The sequence below is a fragment of the Cryptomeria japonica genome, chromosome 7 (assembly GCF_030272615.1).
Source record: "Cryptomeria japonica chromosome 7, Sugi_1.0, whole genome shotgun sequence".
Classification (NCBI taxonomy): domain Eukaryota; kingdom Viridiplantae; phylum Streptophyta; class Pinopsida; order Cupressales; family Cupressaceae; genus Cryptomeria; species Cryptomeria japonica.
The window spans coordinates 554,780,951-554,796,788 of record NC_081411.1 but is presented as its reverse complement, the minus strand read 5'-3'; the positions used below and the strand labels follow the sequence as shown (position 1 = coordinate 554,796,788).

The 15,838-nt window shown below is 34.6% G+C and overlaps 1 protein-coding gene across 3 annotated transcripts in view; it reads left to right on the top strand.

Moving 5' to 3' along the window:
• Positions 1-15,838, top strand: part of LOC131031156 (mitogen-activated protein kinase 4) — a 104,815-nt gene that overhangs the window by 5,876 nt on the left and 83,101 nt on the right. For 2 of the 3 annotated variants that reach the window (XM_057962200.2, XM_057962199.2), the window contains exons 3-4: positions 9,095-9,191; positions 13,404-13,488. In XM_057962200.2, coding sequence (XP_057818183.2) covers positions 9,095-9,191; positions 13,404-13,488 — 182 coding nt within the window. The remainder of the gene's footprint in view (positions 1-9,094; positions 9,192-13,403; positions 13,489-15,838) is intronic. The other variant, XM_059209394.1, reaches the window with a different exon arrangement.

Sequence of the window (15,838 nt, the reverse complement as noted above, 5' to 3'; positions counted from 1 at the left end):
AAGCACTCATAATCTTCAACACAAAGATTACAATACACTATCCAAGTAGCAGTTCTTTCAATCAAGACCTTCAACTTGTATTTGGAGAAAATCCAAGAATATAACCCTTGTAAAAGTGAAGTGCATCCCAAAACTCCACCCCAAGCATCTACTATATAAGCAAGTCGAAACTCAAAAATTATCAATGGTTTCCTAAACTATGTGCCAAATTTATGAGCCCAAAAGAGGTGTCTAGATCCATGGCACAAATTCTAATGCCCAAGATATCATGAGTCAACCTACTAGGAATAGAATGTAACTTCATATGTCATAGATTCTATCCTCCAAACTTGGACACTCCATTTGGATTTTTCTCACTTTCTTATCATTTACTACTATATCTGATAAAATAAATACTTGAATTAATATTAGTGATGACAATGCATACTAGATACAAGAGTAAAATATATCTTTATTTGCATGTGAAATTATTACAAAAGAAGGACCGGAGATGGTCATCCAAGGATTGGAGATGATTCGACTAGATTATACTACTTTCTCGCCGACAAACATTAATATGAAACAATTAATACATAGTTGGATAACCAATATTATTGAAACGTAATAATAGACATTATACATTAATGTCTATATCTGATAAAATAAATACATGAATTAATAATAGAGATGACATTGCATACTAGATACAAGAGTAAAATATATCTTTATTTGCAAGTGAAATTATTACAAAAGGATCGGAGATGGTCAGCCAAGGATTGGAGATGATTCGACTAGATTATACTACTTTCTCGCCGACAAACATTAATATGAAACAATTAATACATAGATGGATAACCAATATTATTGAAACGTAATAATAGACATTATACGTTGATTACATCATCCCCCCTTAAAAGGAAAAAGTTGTCTTCTAGATGACAAGTAACAGATTGATGACGATATTGTTGATGAAGACTTGTACATTGAACTTGGGAGTGTACCTTGCAAACTTGGATTTGTAGTGCACTTGGCAAATCATGAGTGTAATGGGGGGTTGGGGCAATGCCCCTAGGGGGGTGAAGGGGTAGCGTCCCTTGCAGGGGTTTGGGGGTAGTGCTCCCAATGGGGTCAAGGGGTAGTGGGGTTGAGGAGCAATGCACCTCGTGGGGTCTTGTGGCAGGGCCTTAGGCATGCTCCCATTTTGTGAAGTTTTTAAGAGGTAAAATGCAATGCTGACAAAGCCATAAAATAGAGATTTTGGAGTGTTTAGCCAACTTATGCAACACAATAAAGTTTGATGTTTCTTGAAGAATCCACTTCACCATACTATGAAGGAAGGACATCGCAGACTGGTGAGGGATTCTATCTATTCCCAAATGACGAAATTGATGCAGTTGGGAGTGACACGCGTTCATGCTAGGAGGGGATGGTGTTTCCGTATGACCAAATGTCATTGTCATGGATGCACGAGGGAGAAAATGGGCTGCCTTGCCAAGAATGAAGGGAGCTGTAGGTGTGTAGGGATAGTTGTACGTTAGAAAGAGGCATTGTCACATAGTCAAACAAGCTTTCCACTGCTATACACTACAGAGAGGGGGTGATCTCCTCCATGCATTGAATTGATGTTGTAGTATGATGAAGTGAAGTGCTAGCTGTAGGATGGGTAGCGAGGGTCATTGTATGTTGAGTTGAGAGGCATATGTTAGAAGTAACAACTTGCCAATGCCATGGAAAGTTTTCTCTACGCTAGGATGTCGTATGATGAGTAGTGATGTTTGTATGATCTAAGTGAATGCAAGTTGTTGAGCATTTAGCTGTCTTGGGTGCACTTTATAATCTATTCCCTTATTTGAAAGACCTTCACTTTATGCTGTTGTATGACTTGTAGGGGAATGAAGTGATGAATTGTCGCCGTGGTGAGAAAAACTGTTTTTAATTGCCAAGTGATTGAATAGCTTGATCGTGGTTCTTCCCATAGTGTGTTGGTTAAGTGGTGGTGTTGTTGTTGTGACCACCAAGGTCCAAACCCCCATTGGGCCATTGTGATCATAGGCTTGTGCCTTCTTTGATCCAATGTGCTTGTGGGTTTGAGCCTCAACTCTATTAAATGGGATGAGGTCCCCCATTTGTGACCTTACTGGTTCATAGCTCCAAGTAGCTCCAGGTCAAAAGCATTTCACGTAGTATCAGAAGGTGTGTCATGCCAACGTCACTGGTCATGTTAAAAGGTTTACTTGGCACTTTAAGAAAATAATGAATAGCTTGATCATACATTGTGGAATGGAAGTTATACGGTACAATAAATAGCTTTGTTTGACTCTTGCTACCATTTATTACCTTCATCAAATGCAACTTTACTATATGCCACTGTATGGCTTGATAATTAAGTGGGCACAACTTATAATCTTCCCTCTTATATTTTCAATGGAATTTAATTTTTTCCTTTTCCTTTTCTTTCCCAATCTTTTTCTTATTTTATAATTTCATTTCTTGTAATTGCTCTTAGTACTCTAAGATATACCATCGGTAATTTTGCATTCTTTCATCGATTGCTCTTCAATATACCGCTGTATGGCTTGATAATTACGTGGGCACAACTTATAATCTTCCCTCTTATATTTTCAATGGAATTTAATTTTTTCCTTTTCCTTTTCTTTCCCAATCTTTTTCTTATTTTATAATTTTCATTTCCTGTAATTGCTCTTAGTACTCTAAGATATACCATTGGTAATTTTGCATTCTTTCATTGATTGCTCTTCACTGAGGGTTGTAGCTTCAAGAAAATTTTAAGTCGATGGAAATACTTTATAATCTTCCATTTGCCAATGAATTAGGCCATGGAGAGAAATTTGTCTCGTTCCCCGAACATGATTCTAACTCCAAATTTTTTTGTGGTTGTTCGGTTGCATCGGACCTTGACTATGTGTCCATTCTTCTTTGAAGACTGAATTTGGCGAAGCCGAGGAAGTTGCTTCCTCACTAATTGCTTGGTTTTTCAAATCATCTATATATTTCCGACCCTTGTTCTCAATGGAGATTGTATTCTTTTTCTAGTTGTGAGCTTTGGGTGCTACTAGCCAACCCTTATGGAACAATGCATTGTATGCTTTTATCCTTGTTGAAATGACCACAAATTTCAACAAAAATGATTGGGTTCAAATAATTACCTTTTTTCCCATTAAAACTCCAAGTATCTTAATACCTTGTTGGTTTGCACCCACTAGTTGAAACGTTGGGGGCCAAATGGTCGGCTTGCGTTGACTTCTCCAAGTATCTTTTGGAAGCACATTAATGCCAAACTTGGCATCAACAATTGTATTGGTCAAATTCCTTACAAGAATCTCCATGTTCAGCACTATTGGTTTCTTTGTTGTGTTAATGTTAGTAAAATTGGAGCAATCACTTGGTCACTCGATAGCAGAGGTTCGGTTATTAGATCTTCATTCTCACTTGATTCTAATTGGGCCATAGCATGCACCATTTCATTCTCCCTTGATATACTATTCATCATGATATTTTGGAATTCAGGAGTACTTTGTAATAAATCCACTACTTTGATTGGGCAAGTAGTTTGAAGTACTTGCCTTGTTATATATTTATTAGATTGTAATTGATTTGTTATCGTAATTGCATTTGCATTTGAGTCGCGACGTTCATTGTCCATGGCATTCTCCATTTTGACCCTTGCTTCATGAAGCCTTTCTTTTTTTGATTGTAGCTTTGGATACATAGCCTTCTTTGCTTGGGCACAAGTAATGGTTAGTACTTCATTTTTCCTGTCAACATTAATTAGGTTGATGCTAGCCTTTTGCTTCAAACATTTAGTGTCTTCATGGTCTTCAGGTCCACACCATTTGCACAATAATCTGCTTGTTTTGGCATTCTCTCACAAAGTGTCCCCATTCACTACATTGTCAACATTGTATGATAGGATGTCCTTTGGAGTTGTTTTGTATTTGATTTTGCCACACTCGTTGGTTTTGATAACCTCTTGGAGATGCATTTTGTTGCTTCGATGGAGTGGACTTCTTTTCTTGCATGAAGAGTACTTATATAATCCTCTTCAAATTTTATGGACACTTCTTTATTGAATGAACAATAACCTTTTGTATGCACCTCAATTTTGCACTCAATACACTATAGTTCTAGTTTCTTTGTTGGTTTCTTTCTTTGCCTTCAATTCTTTCATCATTTGGAGCATGTCCCTTTGGAATGCTTGTACTGTTCCCAATTCATTGTCTTTATTGTCATCCGAACTTCTATCTTCCTTTCTTTTTCTTTTGATGCGCGAGGACATTTTATTTTCACTTTCTATGTCCATCGCCTGATTGTAATCTTTAGAATAGGATGAGGGTGGTACTACTTTTATTTTTTTTCTTAATGACAAAAATAAACCTTCAGTGAACCATCGCTCTTTTAGACTGTCAACCAATTTTGTTTCCAGTTTTAGTAGCAATATCTTAAGTCTATGATAGCTCATATGTTTTCATGCTAACCTTGTTTTGTATTGTAAATTTTTGCTACTATTTCATTATCACGAAGCGATTTAAACTCTTCTTTGAAGGCCTTCTTTAATCTCTCCCATGTATTTATGGAGGCTTGGTCAATTTTTATATACTAGTCAATTGCTACACCTTGCAAGGTGGTTGGAAAAGATCCTAGCCAAATTGATATCATCTTGCCCATTTACTATCCATATTGTTTCACAAGTCTTATAGTATGTGATGGGATCCTTCAATCCATTTCCAGTAAACTTGGGTATCTTTTTCTTTTCTCCACTAGGTCTTGCCATGGTTTTGTTCTGATGCAAACCTAGTGCTTGGAATCTGCTTGCTTGAAAGTTTTGATTCAGACATTCAGGTACTTCTCTCACACTCTTGGCAACGTAAGAATCCTCAACTCGTACTTAAGCTTCAGCCTTCCATGCGCTTGTCTTGCCTTCAAATTTTCTTTTGTACACCCTTGGCTCAACTACTTCTCCTTCGGTTGACAATGTTTCAATGCCCTGAAGGCTATTCTTGCACAAGTTTGTGAATGAATGAAATTTCATCATAGTCTATCCATGAGAGATCTCATTGTCAATCAAGCTTAATGCCTCTAGAAAGTCTTCTCAAATGCTTCACATGAATGACAATTTCACAAATAGGGGGTCTAATTTGCACTATTTAAATGTTTCCAAATTGATTTGGAATCACAACATATAATTTTCCATTGCTTCTTCTCTTTGAATCATTCTAAAGATAATATCTCTTTTACTTGTTACCTCACAATAGTCTTGGAATTTCTTCAGGATATTTTGCCTCATTTTGCTACAAGTTTTCATGTCATTTCCACCTAATTCAATGAATTAGCTGAATGCTGGATCCTTCAATTTTGGTGGAAGTAGCTTTAGTTGTTGTGTCCTATGTTGCCGAATCAAAAAGATCAAACTAGAAGCTCATGATAGACAAGTTCTGAGTTCACTAATCAGCACTGTAGGTCTTAAGAATATCAAAAAGCTCAAACTAGAATCACTAAACATTTCGGCATCTAAAAATGCGAACCCTGGGCATACTGTAATGTCCCTACTTTGAAATACAATTTTTTAATAATAATAATAATAATAAAATTAAAATACAAAAGAATAAAAATAAATAAATAAATAAAATAAAACTAAAATATAAAAGAAAATAATTAAATATAGCTAATTAAATTTAATTAAGTTGATGAATGGTCAAAAGACATGGAAGGAAAAGTTGTGACTCCTTCAACAATAAGATATAAAAGGGAGAAGAGAACCTCATTTGAGAGGGGGACAATTTGAAAATCAGGAGTGCAGATCTGATTATGAAAGGTTGTGTCCCTTGCAAATGGCAGAAATAATGAAGAGTTGCACTCTTTCAAATGGTGCTAATGGTGAAAGGGTCTGTCTCTTGCCAAAGGGCATACATGATGCAGAGGTGTGACCTCTACCTCACATTGAGAGATATAAAGGAAAAGAATCAAAAGGATCCAGGAGATCACCATCGATTAGATCAGATCAAATCAGATCAGAACTGTTTATAAGTTTAAGGCAGTAATATCCTTGCTCTTGGTGGTATGCATGAGGATGTGCTTAATATATATGCTGCCTGATAATGTTCTTATGTAGAATTTAATACTAATATTAATATAGACTGCAATATGTATGACAGTCATACTTAATTTTACATATATTCATAACACACGAGAAGTTAGCATACTTATAGTCTAGATCATGTTATTACTGTCAGTATTTAAGAAGATGGGAATGAGATGTTTCCAAGAGGGGCAGTCTAAATCCAGACAATAGGGTGATTCCCAAGAGAGGGTGGGGATCAGTGTCCCGAGAACCTTGAGGGACAAGGTCCCAAGATAGGGTAAGGGCTTGGATCTGTAAACTTTGAGGGAACCTATTGTATTTGGTATCTAAGCGCTTGGGTAACATTCAAATCCCCTTCTTCCTTAAAACTGAAGTAGTAACAAAGTTTGACACTTGCATTAAGTTATGGATGTATGATAGATGAGCAATTTACTTATTAATAAATTAATTGAATATCACTGATTTTGTTCATATTAAGATAGAATTGTCTCCTAATCAATTTAGTTTAAGTCATAAGTACATTGGAATAGGTTAATTATGGTTAAAACAGGCCTAAACCTAGTAGGGGACATTACACGTACCCACAGGAGATTTGTTTCAGAATCCGATTCCGGTACATTTCATACCCAGAATCACCCGAAAAATCCCACGATTCAGCAACTTAGGTTTGTATCATTTTGATAATCATAACTAAAGTACAAAACATCAAATTGAAATAGAAATATATCTAGATCTTTGCTTGCAAACCCATGAAAGTATAGTAAAGCTGATTGCAGAATATTTTTGGTAGGGACTTGGCCCTCAGGTATCACTCATGGGAAATCAAAGGTAATGGGCTCATTGGTTGAGTATTCACCTTCATTATTTGCCACATCCAAAAAAATGTTGGATGCCTATAGAGTCCAATATTTTTTTTTGGAAGCTAAATCAGTGTGATACTCTTCTAGGAATAATTTGTTTCAGTTTGCCTGCTATGTTTTCTGAAGATTTCTCCGTTTTGGCAATTGTGTGTGATTCCCCAGTTAAAGCTGCACCACTGTTGGAATCTTTTCGAAGAAATCTCCCCTTGTTATTTTTCTTGTGATTCATTCAAGTAACATGAACTAACTAAATGCATACAAAAAAGCATCATACAAATGGAGGGGCAGATTGAATGTCAACCTTTCTTCTGTATGATCTTTGCAATCCACTTTTCATAACCCAGTTTCAAAGAGCTCTAGTTGTTCTTAAACATTTGGCATAATTTTTTATTTTTTTAATCTTGGAGTATAAACTTGAGTAGGTTGCATGCACTAAATGTGTGAACTACAAGCCTCTTTAAAATTGAGATCTCTAAATGCAATTGCACATAAAGTGGGGAATACTGTAGAAGGGATACAATGAAATTAGATGTGAAGACAGAAGGAATATTAAAGATTGGAAAGCTTTTAAAGTAAAGAAATTAAAGACACTATAATTATTAGACAGTAACACCATCCATCATTCTTTATGAACAGGCCCTTTCTTGAAAGGGTTGATGGATGATCCCCTCTAGCTCAAGATTTCACACAACAATCAGAAGCAGAATGCATTATTGATATCGTAAATTACATAAAATAAACTTTTAGCAATTCTTTCTCTTTGTTCTTCCCCATACCTTTACTATATCCCTGGTTTATATAACCAAGGTTGAACTCTTGAAGGGGTTTAGATTCCACATTAAATATGTCAACAGTTTCTCAATTGGCATTTCCAATAAGAATGCTGGGCAGCAAAATGATAAATAACTGCATTTGGAGTCATGAAACAAACAAAATAAGAAACAAGTACAGTGGATTAGGCAGTTTGGCAGTGCGTGAAGAAGGTTATGCATGCCAACTGTGCAATTTGGAATTATATTCCCAATAAGCAGTTTTCAAATGAAAACTTTAAAATGGCCTAATGGGCAGTATTTCTTCTGCAGCATAAGAGCAACAGCAGCAAACTTCTGTAGTACTTGCTGTGCTTTGCTATTGCATGCAGCTCCTGTTCTGTGTTGCAGCAGTAGTTTTGCAGCCTTCTGAAGCAGCATAGTTGTACATCAATATTCTGCAGCACTACAAGAGGTTTCTGCAGCATTTCAAACAAAGGAAATCATACTGCAACTAATGTTTAGTTGTACATTTAATTAAACAACGATCAAGTATATGAACCTTGTCAATTCTTTCTAAAATTTCACTTAACCATTAACACTGGGAGTCATAAGACTAAACTAGTTTGTATTGTGAAATTTTAGGTTAAATATTAGGCAAAATGGGATGGGTATCTATTGAAGGGATACACAATTGGTGCCAATTCTAGACCAATCATATATCATTGCAAAATAGCAGGTGATCACAATTGATGGATTAGCCATGTTTCTAGAGAGGTAGTAACTTCTGCATATAAAAGGCCTTATAGAATCCAATCTTTCTGCATATAAAAGGCCTTATAGAATCCAAGAAAGATTGTTGTTCCTGCTCCTTGGTCTGTAATGGTTTGTCATTCTGTAGACATTTAGTTCATCTAGGCTTTCTTGTGCCTAGTTATGTGTTCTATGATATACCTGATTATGTAAAATACATTTTCTAGTTTTTCATGAAGCTTATATGATTTGGCTTTAGATTTTATGATTTACCTTAATGATCTTTATTGCTATTGTAGTGTTTTGAAAATCAACCTTTTTGGGTGATGACAATTAGTGAACTATCATTTTTATTTAATATTTGTACTCAAAAAATGTTTGTGATGTAAAATGTTTTAACTGTTTGTTGGATTTAACTAATCTATTTTCTTGTTTACTTTATTTCAACAATTTTTTACTTTTGCTATTATCTTTAAAGAAAACTGGGTTAGCTGTTCTTACATTATGTTTCTACAAATGCTAATATTCTGTATTTTTCAAATTGTATTCTTACACTATATTTTCATGCTGAGCTTTTAGTTACAACTTCGAGATTTATTTGCTAGGTTCTCTAAGATTGAAGTCTTGTATTGACGTTTTCTTTGGTTTGACAGAGGATGGACGATGTTTTATCACATCATGAGCTGGCAAAGAGAGTTTTGCGAGAAGTTTGTATTATGCGTCGATTATCTCACAATAACATATTGTCTTGTATGTTGGCTTTGAATTTAGATGATCCATGCACAATAACTATGTGCCAATCCACATAGAATAATAATCTTATTTTTGACTAATGTATGCTAGAAAAGAGTGTTTATTAAAGTACAATGCAAATAAGTACTCTTAAAATGTTAGCATAGAAAATAGAGTGAGTGCTCTTAATTAAAAATAAATGATCTAGTTTTGGAATAATTGATATTATCAAGGCATGTACTAGCTCGACATCTTTCTCCTACCCCAAAGGAAAGGGTGACATGAACTAAGATGTGCCATGCATGTACTCGCCTTGGCTACACTAGCAGTACTACATAGCTTCATGCCATGCTGTAAAGAACCAACATCAAAGTACCTTGGTGATCCTTGTCATATTGTCTCAAATGACACCTTGCTTTAATGCCACCATGTTATTAGGTCAGTGACATCTTAGCGAACACTTTTGCTAGTACCTAGCTCAACTGACTTAATCTATTTGGCACACAAGTCCAAATGATTCTTCTTTCACATCATGCTACTTCTAACTGCAATTCAAAGACTTGCAACACATCAACACACTTGCCATGCAACAGATACACCTACAATGATTCCAATTGTTGCTCTCATTAGTCTTTGATTGTGATTAGTGTTCTCATTTGTACCTTTTAGCGTGACACCAAAAGGAACAAATTCACAATAGAACTGCTCTTTAAATCACAAGGGGAAGCTCTTTATTAACAAAAATTAACCTAATGTGAAGTTTGAACACTATTCAATTGCTTTTTTCAATCTGTACAATGTTTTCTAGGCAGTTCATGTTCGTGCTGGATAAAACTCAAGTTGTCTTTTTCAAATTACCAGGGCAAAAGGTTAACACACTCTTCCACAAAAGATGAAGATTTTTTATGGTTTTTGATTGAAATAAAACTTTATGATTACTACAGGCTTATGCTATCTAGCTTAAAGTAGAGAATTTAAAAGGCAAGTACACAAGGATTGAATATGTTTAAACAATAAACAGGACTTGATAAATCAAAAGAGTCGAATGACATACAAAGCTGCCATTTTTATTTACCTCATCAACACATACAAAGAATCTTACAAGCCAACTGCCAAATAGAGTAAGTAAATTCAAAGCTACAGCTACAAACTTAACAACTACTAGAATATAAAGCTTTCATAAATTGTTAAGTGATATTTAATTCATAAAAACACAACACTTAAGACAAAACACTTAAATGGTAATTTAGAGGCAAAATAGGCATGATAAATTCTATTGAATGAACATTGAATTTTTGATCAACAATAGTCAACCACAAACTAAGTGTGAAGAGTACTTATTTATAATGTTTGCATAACTATTGCATGAGAAAATAATAAATACTAATTATGGCTTCTACTATAAGAGAAAAATGTTTGCATGCAATGCAAGTTTTATTACAAAATTCTCTTGAAATTTTTTAAATCTGAACCTAGGCAATCTTTAAATAGATTTATGATAAAGATTACTACAAGCTAACAAAATATTTTCTAGACTCACATCTTTTGCATGTTAAGAGATCCAAAAATAGGTTTTCTTGAAAAGCACCTTGGTCTAAAATTAGATATAGCTAAAAATATGTGGGCTACAAATAGCTCTGGCTACAGAATAGCAAAATTAACAAGTGGCAATGGAGTTGATTCATCTTGGCAGATCCTCTGAAGACATTTTAAAAATCAGAAAATCTTTGTTCAACATATCCTAGCATCTTTAGAAGATTGACAAACTGTTACTTTGTACTGATAATCCCTAAAGGAAATCTGAAGGCGATCACAAGATTGGTGAATTTATCAGATTTGAAACCTTTGAAGAAAATGAACAGATGTATGTTGGTGATGATAATGACTGAAAATTGTTTTTATAACTCTAATTTCCCTTGAAATCTTCAGAAATCTGAGTGCTATTAGTGATAAAACCTTGCCTAACAAATGACTTAATGACGATCTGCTGAAATCAGGCACCTTTTGCTAATATAATGAAAACTGTTGCCGATTAGGTGATTTGATAGGACAAAAGAGGCTTAGTCTAAATGCAGATGTCAAATGGAGTTGTCATATTGTCACATTGGGAAATCCTAGCATCCTGGAGGATTGGAATAATAGCATAGCGATGACAATAACTGATGATAGGAGTGACTGTCTGATGATAATTCGTAAGAAATTACCTAAATTGATCGCCCAGCAAAATGCACCTTGAAAACTCAATGATTTTGATGAAAACCCCCTATAACCAGGTGCCTTTGATGAAAACTCACTGGATTCTCTTTTGACTAATTGCTGTACCTAAATATATTGAATTTTGATTTTTAGTTTAAAAAGTTGTGATGTTGGGAATAGGTGTACCAAGTTGCCAACCCTTATAATTAGAAGACTTATCCTCTTCTGCCGTTGGCTGGCCATCTTCTATTGGGCACACCTATTAATAGGTTTTATTGCTTTTTCAAGAATGTGGTTGGCAATTTGTATGTACTGACAATTTGTGTGTAGTGTGTCCCAAATAACAGATTTCCACCTTTATTTATACAGTTAGTCACATTACTATGATATGCGTTCAGCAATAAAGCATTTCATACTTTATAACCGGAAATTGGATTTTATGTGTGCCAAATTGCCAATATACAATTTTAGACTTTGAATACTGGAAGCTCCCTTTGCCTTATCACACGCTTGACTCGCATATAAAAACAAAACAAGAAATTTGAACTTACATTCTCTTCAATCAGGCACATGCTTGAGCATGTTTATTCTTAGACTTTGGTTTTTTCCTTTTTATTTCCCTTATATCAGTGTACCCCAATGTATTGAAACACCATTTTCAAGGTTCAAGAAGAAATTCTTTGTTCAAGTGTGTGCCTATAAATGTGAGCAGTTTTTCCTAATTTTGAATTGAAACTGCCATTACCAAGTTAGGGAAATTGTTTTATGATTTGGAAATAAAATATTGTTTATAGAGGCATGCACTTGTATGTGCAAAAACACCTATTATTTGAAATCTTAGTCTTTTTAATTGTTTGGGTTCGTCCATACAAAAACATATAGAAATAAAAAAATAAAAATATATACATATATGCAGCAGCAAATAAATAGCAAAATACTATCACCCTTCAACACTCCTTCAGCTATGGCAAGCAAACAAGAAAGTTTAGAAATGGAGCCAACAAGTTTTCTTTTTCATTCACAAATGCACAAATGAGATAGGCTTTACCTATTTGACCTTTTTAGTGGTCTAATTTAGGGTTGGAGGGTCGAATAGACTAAATTAGGCAAAAAAAAACTTTAAAAAAGAAAAAAAAATCTTTTTCACCCAGATTCTTCCCGGGTTCTGCCGCTGGTGCTGAAATTCGTCCAAAATACTTCAAAATTTGGCCAGGGTTCCTCTGAGCGAATTTCCTGGGCCAAAATCGAACCCTGACAGAATTTGGAGAGAATTTGTAACGGACCAGTATTTGGTGCGAACCGAACCAGGACCCATGGGATTTTTTGCAGAATCTGGCAACTTAGCCTACTTCTTTTGCTGACTCTTCAAACCCTATTGTTGATGTTTTTTTCCACTTCACCAGGTTCTTGACTTCTTCACTTGCACCAAAAATCAGCCTCCAAAGTCCAAGTTTGGTAACTATGGTAAGAACATTAAGTGAAGTAATTTCTACTGGCTGTGAAACTTTCAAATACTGTACAGGTTAATGATACGACATTATTGCAGTTTCTTTACTTGATTTTGTTAGATTGTCTGTCTAGTTCTAGTTAGTTAGAGGCATTTCCTATTGTAATTCAGATCTTTATTATGTTCAGTTGCTGAAGCTTCCAGCTTCGCATATTAGTTGAATTGATTCATGTTAGTATTTATTTCCTTCCTACTTAGAAGGAAAATTTGTCTAGGAATTCTATGTACTGGGATAGCCTTTGGGACAATTTTATAATAAAATAATAATTTTTATTACCTTAGCCTAAAAAATCTACATTAAACCAATATTAAGTTTACTGCCTTGAATATATTTAACCATGAAAGATTAAGAGGCATAAAAGGTGATTGGCAAGTTAAAACAATTTTTTTTTTTGAAAATATATGATATGTTTATGTTCTTTTTTGTTGTGAAGTTGGCAATTTTTTCTATCATTGAGGAAAAATATGCATACAACTTACAAGTTTAAATTACTGAATCAAATATATTGTTTTTTCTTCTTATGCAGTGGTGGACATTTTTATTGGAGTATCAAAACAATCAAATAAAAAAGTTGGAACAGATGTCTATATTGTGACTGAATATGCTGATAAGTATAGTTTTTTCAGTCCTTTACATTGTTGATGCATAAATTTGCATGAATCCCTTGAGTATTTTTCCTTTAATTATTTTAATTCACTAATAAGAGTACATATACAAACAATATATTTAACATTAAAAATAAACCTAGTTTTGTCTGCTTTACCATTATATCTGATTTCAACTCTTAAGTCCCTGGCAGGAGTTATAAAGGGTCTCAAAAAGATAATGATAAAATTCCTGTGAAATGGCCTTGAGGACAAAAAGAAAATTCCCCTCATTGTTTGGGATATGGGTTGTTCCTCCTAAGTATATCATGTAAGGAAAAGCACAATAAGGCTTTGGGAGCCAAATTTATTTGAGCGATATTTCCCGAATTATTATGAAGTGGAGCCAACTTCTTGAGAAGAAATATTTAGATTCAGATTGCCCAATTAGAATATTGACTATGGTCAATTTACCCAGAGGATCTCACATCTAGAATTTAGGATATCGCCAAATCTCTCCTAGGAGGTTAGGAATGGGCAATTGACAAACTTTTGGGAGGATTTATTGAATGGCTTACATTGAGTTGCAAGACAATAAGGCCAACATTTCCACCACTTGGGGTATAAAAGTCTGCTACTATTTTGATCAACAAATAGGGAATGGCATTGTTTCAATCAAATGGATAGATTTGTTAGCTCCTTATATTCTAGAAGATTAGGAGAACTTGCTGGGAACTTTGTTGGCAGGAAGTTAGACTAATAATGGAGCCAACATTGATGTCATCCATTGGGCCCTATCAAAGACAAGCAACTATTTTAGAAAATTGGGATACATGGTGGCTTTTGACCCCTCAGTTGAGGGAAGATGGCCAGCATCCAATTGTTGGAATAAAGCATGTTTACTCAAAGAAAGTGCCTTTTATATGGATGACCATTTGTGAGAAAATTTTAACATAGGATAAGCTCAAGAAAGTTGGAATAATGGGTCAATCAAGTTGCACTTTGCTTCAATGATGAGGAAATAATGTGTCACCCATAGTTTGCAAACTTGGACTTGAATTGGACTTATTAGACAATGTTTTTTGAATTGGCCTTATTAGACAAAATGTTTTCTTGACTATGCAAGTTAAAAATTGCATAATTTAATGCAACATACAACTACAAAATGTATCAAATAGGTTTGGTGGGGTTTCTCAACATTGCAACAAATTACAAAGGGGAGTTTATAACGTGATATGCTTAGCCATGAGATGACGATAAAGAAGAATGACAAATCTCAACATACGCAGAGATAAGATATTTCGACACATTCAAACTGAGATACCAAAGGTTGCTTGTGCATCATCACATCAATTATACAAATCACATATGCATAAAAGACTACCAATTTGACATACGAGAAATTGGCAATGATAACACATGAATACATTTAGAACACACGAACTAAGACGTATCCTTCATTATCCTTTTGGAAATATACAAGTCCAAAATCCTTTCTATACATAGTGCAAATCAAAATATCATTACAAGATTCTCCTAGAATTCGGACAAAGTTTTTCCCTCTATAAAAAGTCTCCCCCTTTTTTTTACCATTACAAATAGCCTTGCATTTATAGGCTTGTAGGATAACTACTTTGTAACCAACTTCAATCCTGGGTTAATAACTAACTCTTTTTTGTGTAAATCTCAATGAGTTAGTAACTTACACTTTTATGCGCAGAAGAAGTCAACTTTCTAACCTTGGGTTACAATAAGTGACATAAGTCACTTTTTACAAAAAGAAAATATCAAACCTATTACATTGAAGAAATAACTCGTTGTCGATTTTGCCGAGGTGACCTCCATGTCTTCATCTGCATCTTTATCTCTGTAACTTTTTCATCATCAACTCTCTGCTTACACTGTGGAGTGTAGCTGCATACTGAAACATCTATGCATTGTAGTTTCTAGAGACTTTGAGCTTGTCCTCTCATTCTTTTCTTGAAAGCGCCATAATTTACAAGTTGGAATGCTAATATATTGAAATTTGCATCATGATATGACTCATCTATAAGGATAATCTTTAACCATCATAAAGGAGTTTGGAAATAACCAAATTTTCTCACACTCACACTCATCAAACTTGCTAAGCCTTCCAGAATAAATACAAAGTGATTTTCAATTCAACTAGATGAAGTCAAACTTTAATTACTCGGAAGATTTGCATGCTTAACCATTTCTTATGCATTCCCACCATCTTGACAAAGAGACATTCATTCACCAATAAATTTTGAGAGTTTCCTTGTGCGTAGGTCGAGAGCATGAAGAAAAGTTGTGAGATTTGGAATTTCACCAACCAAATGCATTTGCTTGGAAGTTCCGCAAGCTTTGAGATGAC